At 32.6% G+C, this 6272-nt stretch overlaps 1 protein-coding gene across 1 annotated transcript; it reads right to left on the bottom strand.

The window, feature by feature from the left end:
• Window positions 1-1024: 1024 nt before the first annotated feature.
• LOC137930586 (zinc finger protein 431-like) lies at window positions 1025-5166 on the bottom strand. Its single transcript, XM_068773884.1, has 3 exons — window positions 4576-5166; window positions 3167-3654; window positions 1025-1832 (listed from the first exon to the last, which is right to left on the bottom strand). The coding sequence occupies exons 1-3, from the start codon at window positions 4955-4957 to the stop codon at window positions 1170-1172; spliced, it is 1533 nt and encodes a 510-aa protein (XP_068629985.1). The 5' UTR covers window positions 4958-5166; the 3' UTR covers window positions 1025-1169.
• Between the last annotated feature and the right edge of the window lie 1106 nt (window positions 5167-6272).

Here is a 6272-nt window from a genome sequence, read left to right on the forward strand (position 1 = left end):
TTCTAATTCGGGAGTATATTTATGCTTAACCTTAATGAATACATTTAAAAAACTTTTAAGTTAAATGGTTTTTTGATACCCATATTGTGGTGGTTGTGAAAAAATATGTACCTAGTCCGCCATATTGGAACGGCGTCCATCTTGAATTTTAAATTTTGACATAATCATCGTGTTTTACTAGTGTAGCCCTTTCATTTGATACCCATGTTGAGGGGGTTAAGGAAAAATACGTAATCCGCCATTTTGTATCGGCGGCCATCTTAGATTTATAATGTTATTGATTTTATTATATTGTATTGTCATCTAAATTAAACGTGTGTACCAAATTTTAGATCAATCTGACAACGGGAAGGTGTTTAAATTACAATTTCTAATTTTGATTCAAATAAATTCCGTACGGGTCGAACTAAATAAAACCGTTTAATAAAACTTACGAAATTATTCTTTCTATGAATTTATTGGTCACGCGGTCGGTTTACATTCATTTTGATTATATAACTATTACATCTTTAAAAACAATATTTGAGTGTATATTACCCCCACTATCTACTCCCCACCACAGTGAGGAGTAGATAGCTGCCAACACTACTGTAGTAGTCGTTTGACCAGCGCTTTACAGGTTTTTATATATTTCGGGGTTCTCACATAGAAGATTCAAATCGCGAATTTACAAACTTTAATATTCTCAAACGTAAAGACAAACTTAATTTTTAATAGCAATTCTTTTCCTATGTATTAAAACATTACTAAATGATAAGACAATAATATATAAGAATAATTCTGCAACAATTTAATTTTAATTAATCACGTTCTAATATTAATTTTTATATTATAGTAAAAGCAAAGATAACAACACTTACAGTATTTATTTATTTATTTATCAAATGTAATCAATTGTTACACTTGTGTTTCGAAGTACAGTTGACAAGTAATATTGACCCCTGTATTCTTCATATTGTTGAAAATGTTTGTTCATATTAATTTTTTATTAATTAAATAAATTAAATAATATGGTGAAGAAGAATTTGTGAACATAAATACGTTTTATATATCTTTATTTTATCTGTGGGTTGTTTAATATCTTTATTTAACAAGGGAATCGTGTCAGCATTTATAGATGTATTGTATTATTCTCACTTCAACTCATAATGTTTGTGCTTGCGTGATATCTATGTTGAAAAATTCTTAGCAGTAGGTATGTCTATGTCGTGCCATAAGCTGTAGTGTTTCTTCAGTTCGGAGTATTTCTTGAACTTTGAGTCGCACATGCCGCAGTCGATGGTTTTCCTGACTTTATGCACCAGCCACTCGTGGTCAGACTTCTCCTTCTGCGTACCATAGTGGCCGTGGCAGAAGTTGCAACGGAAGCGATTGTACACTTCCATCGCGTGCGCGTTCTTGATGTGATTGTTCAACATAGACTTGAAGTAGAAATTCCTGTCGCAGTAGGAGCAATCTAGCGGCAAATTATTGTTGTGAACATCCATATGTCGTATTATCATATTCCACGAGTTGAACTTCGTCTGGCAAATGTCGCACTGGAAATGTTTTAAGGCGTGTTTCTTCTTATGCTTTGAAAAGTTACTGGAGTCGCTAAATGATTTGTTACAATATGTACATCGGTACAGGGCTAGTTTTGCATGCTCGCGCAAATGCTCTTTGAACTCGTCTGTGTCGTTGAAGACCTTTACCAGACAGACCTGGCACCGGATGGATAGGGATCCATTCTTATCGACTGGATTTTTGGAGAGAGTGCTTGTTACTACGTGTTTTACTAGATGCCTCTTCAGATCTCCGATCCGGCTGAAAGTCTTGCTGCAGATGTCACAGTTCTGTGCAGAAAAACAAAAGAAGAACTTATTATACAGAAGTGATACCAAAATAATATGTTAACGTTACAGTCTTGTATAATCTGGTTTCTTAACACGTTCACTGCGGGCCCAATTTTGAAGAACTTTCAGCTGGTGCGGCTGAGGTCGAATCAGCCTCAAGCTGAACTTCCTAGTAGTGCGGTTGTGGCCTTTTCTGCCTCATGTTGATCAATATTTTTTACAATATTGAGTCAATGCTTCGCAGACATAAAAAAAGCTATATTTGTCTTTGTCATACCTCATACGGTTGTGTGTAAACAGCAGCCGCACTAGAGAGAAAAAACGACGAGTTTTACGCGCCGCACCAGTGCAAAGTTTACCATGAGGCTGAATCGACCTCAAGCCGCAGTGAACGTGTTAAAAAATCGTTTTCCTATTAAAATAATAAATACTAACAAATGATTTTGTAACCAACCAAATCGTAAATATTGAAATTTTATTTTATATGAAATGTTTCAAATAATTAAAACTTATTTCTTATTTGTTTACTTTTATAATGATTCACTTCTGCCGTTCGACAATGGTAGTTCAGCGGTAAAACTGAGACTTGCGACTTCAATATAGAGAAATTTAACAACATCTAACTTGCATGGTTTTCTGTAATACTTAAGTTGTTTCAATGAATTTTCAAGAGATGCTTTACGTTTCTTTATTGTAAATAGATAGATTTCCGGGATACAATCTTACTTAATACACTTTGTGCATTATTTATATAGGATTATCACTGCTCACCAATAAGTTTTTAAAGGTGGGCAACAGCGTATTTTGCGTACTAAAATATCACACTACAACCGCCAACTCGCCTCCCAAGCGTGGGCATTATGGTATATCTCCCCATAAATATCTTATGCGGAGGCCTATATCTTGCAGTGGCATTTACCAACTGAACCGAACTACACCAATACTCTCTAAATATAATCATATCATTTAATTGATTGGAAAGCTTGTTTTATCATAATTACAGTACCCGGAGATGAATATTGGACATCGAAGTTTGGAAAGAGACAATCGGCTAATTTCGGCTTCGTAGAGCGTTATCTCTGTTGCACGAAATACAACGACTGATAAAACGTCACATAGGACAGAGATAGTGCTCTACGAAGCCGAAATTAGCCGATTGTCTCTTTCCAAAGGTCGGTGTACAATATTTATCGCCGGGTACTACATTTTAAATTGGTCGGCGACCATATATATACTCGTTCAATAACGAAGCCCTTATTCAAAATTCATTTTCTGTTTTATCTTTCAAGTAATGATCATCTAAATTTAACTTAAAAATTGACAAAATAATGTACCTTATTAGTTGTTTGGATCCTGGCCATTTTTGAATTTAGCAGAAAAATTTTGTTTGACAAGGCTTTGGAAATAATTTCATCTGCGTCATTTACGTTTGCGTCTTTCCAGTCATTATCCTCCGAAGTCACCGAGTGGCAATTGGTGGCGTGGGCTTTTAAATCTAATAATTTGGAGAACCTCTTCTTGCAATTTCCGCATCGATATTTCCTCGTATGTATCTTGCGGTGTGTGCGAAGCGTGAATTTGGAAGCGAACACTTTGTAACACTTGTCGCATTCCAATTCCGGATCACCGTGTCCGAGGCAGTGCTTTTTGAACTTCTCCCTCTTTGCTATTTTCTTACCGCACTGAGTGCACGTGTATTGGATGTCTCCATTCGCCGTTCTCTTGTGTTTCACCACGTGTTTTTTGAAAGTTGATAGTTGATCAAATATCCTTTCACATTTATTGCAGTGGTATTTTTTTCTGGTCGAATTTTTTTCGGACTCTATAACAAGAATAAACAGGTTGTTAAAAAGTGTAAGCATGCAAGGAAAAGTCAAATGAATACTTTTGTTTATAACAACAGTTAGAGAGATTTTAGAAATATAGAGATAAAAAAATACATTTATTTAAATACTGAATAATGTGGTTCCAGGTGTTGAGTTACTATTATCACCGAACGTTTGCTTAGGATCGCGTGAAGAACTAGTAGCTGGCTTTGTTATAAATTAAGACTGCTTGCATAATAAAAATGACGCAAACATTTCCAATAACTTTTCAAAATATTCATTACGAAAATGCGTGTACAAATTAAAGACAAAGCCGTTCAGTGTTTCAATAATAATTATTCTATTCATTTGTCTATCGTGTACTATTTTAAAATGCAAATTGCGTGATATAATATATGTAATGTATAGTAACAATAAATGTTCATAAATATTTAAGTAATAAATTTTAAAATTAGTACATACATAATGCAAACTTATTAAATTATTTACAATTCTTTTATTTGTAATTTTTTATAGGAAAGATTATAGGTATATATATATATATATATATATATATATATATATATATATATAACGTAAGACATAAATTAAATTTGTAAGTATTCTTGTAAATGTTGTATGTGTGTGTGAACTTTTCCTATAAGCATCTATTTATAGCTATACATCATTTATTCAACATGTATACTGATATTTTTATAATTAAAATTATTATATTGTACATGTATATATTATATATTTTACAGTTGAAATTGTAGTTTGATTTTTTATTGTAGTGAAAAACGTAAGAGTATAGTGTAAAGAGATCGCGTAAAGAACAAAAGAAAGTCGGGTAGGAACAAAAAACAAAACTTCCTATCTCTGCTAAAATAAGACTAATGAAAGCAGTTTATATATTTTTAACACAGTGCTCAACTCACCAAAAGATGCTTTAAAGATAGTTACAGCCTCCGGGATGCATTCCACCAAGGGATCATCGACGGCAATTTTTTCAATAGTCATTCTACTACCGTTATCATGGTCAAAGAGTACAGTTCTTTGCTGTTTATTTAAGTATACATCAGGCGACATAAGTTGTTTTAATGCAGAGTTTTCAGTGTCTAAGCCCATATAAGAAAATCCCTCCGATTCCTTGGAATCTTTTTCATTTATTTCTCCATTTAGCCGAGGTAAAAATACCTCATTCTCATAAAAATTATTTTCAGGCGAATAGTTACGTCTTATCTCACAGGTTGACACATTTTTTTGTTTATTATCTTCATTATAAAATGACTCCCTCTCTTGTATGTTATCTTGGTTCATCAGGGAAATAGGTGGAGGTTGTGCGTTATCATTAATGAAGTCAATTTTCCAACATCCTGTGAATAGTCCTGTCTCGTGGCCTTCGTCGACGATTTTACTTATATTAATTTGCAATTGTACATGATCGTAATTATTGCAACGATTTGGTACGCAGCTTATATTTACTGGAGACACCGTTTTCGATTCGTTTAGCTTACCGTGATACTCCATTTTTTTATCAGTAAATCTAAAAATTACAACAGAAACGATTATTATATTATTCCTTTCAAATAGTTTTATATTCATAACATAGAGAATGTTAGATTTACTTACCGAAATCAAATGTTTTAGTCGAAGGCTCGCAAAATTAAACGCAGATTTAGTTGTACAGAACAAACGCCTACTGGTTATTTTTCTTGTACTCTCGGCAGCAACAATATAATAACGATTATAATAAATACCCCCATTTGGTCAAAACTTTTGTATGTGGTCTTTTATAAATATATGTAAAGCCTTAAATAAACATATTACATATACTTATTTTTTTATAGCTTGATTATTCTTCGCATGTTTAAATGGCCAGTGTTAAGCCAATATAATCTTGTACATGATTTATTAAATTACTATTATAATTAAAAATTATAATTATTTTGTTCTCTATCTTTATTTCTCGTAAGTATTTACATTATTGATTTATATATATAGTGACAAAATGTTTTATATATGTATGTATATAGATATTTAAAAAAAAATTGTTGATCTGAATTAACCGCTTCATACTCATTTAAATAATCAAATTATATTGAGGTTCTTTTTTACTTTCTGTTCGAAACTTAAAAACCATCGAAGTTAAAGTTATTATTTCAGGCGCAATTCGGATACACGCTGCGGAACATCGGTATAGCCATCTTGGAATATAAAATATAATCATAAATCCACGAACTTCATAAATACAATCATAAATACACGAACCTTCAACTACATGAGCACGCTTTGCTGCCACACGTTTGGTTTTATTAAAGATATACTGATATTACACGTGGAATTCGTATGATTTTTTTTTTTTTTTTTTGGTTGGTATATAGACTTATGGTAGATAATTAGGTGCACGTGCACTAATGCGTACAGACCAATCTAGTTACTATCTATGTAGTTCAACATTTGAGGATCAATAAAATTTTAAAATAATGACTAAAATTAATTATTAAAGCATAGAGTCTGTACATGTGTGGGTAGATATCTTTTTCGCGGAGAGATACTATTACTTGGGTTTTCGTATAAAGTTGTAATATCTGTTACATTTGTAATTAGTAGAGACGATGGATGATTCACAGAA

This window comes from Battus philenor, unplaced genomic scaffold (genome assembly GCF_028537555.1).
Source record: "Battus philenor isolate CCGP_79_NKW_IND1 unplaced genomic scaffold, ilBatPhil1.0.hap1 SCAF_11, whole genome shotgun sequence".
Classification (NCBI taxonomy): domain Eukaryota; kingdom Metazoa; phylum Arthropoda; class Insecta; order Lepidoptera; family Papilionidae; genus Battus; species Battus philenor.

Bases quoted from the DNA above. Each gene is read 5' to 3' on its own strand.
- LOC137930586 (XM_068773884.1), bottom strand. From the start codon at position 4,957: ATGAACCAAGATAACATACAAGAGAGGGAGTCATTTTATAATGAAGAT. The intron at 3,655-4,575 runs GTGAGTTGAGCA...TTCTTGTTATAG, and splicing joins TATCTTTAAAGCATCTTTTG to AGTCCGAAAAAAATTCGACC. The intron at 1,833-3,166 runs GTACATTATTTT...TTTTCTGCACAG, and splicing joins GGATCCAAACAACTAATAAG to AACTGTGACATCTGCAGCAA.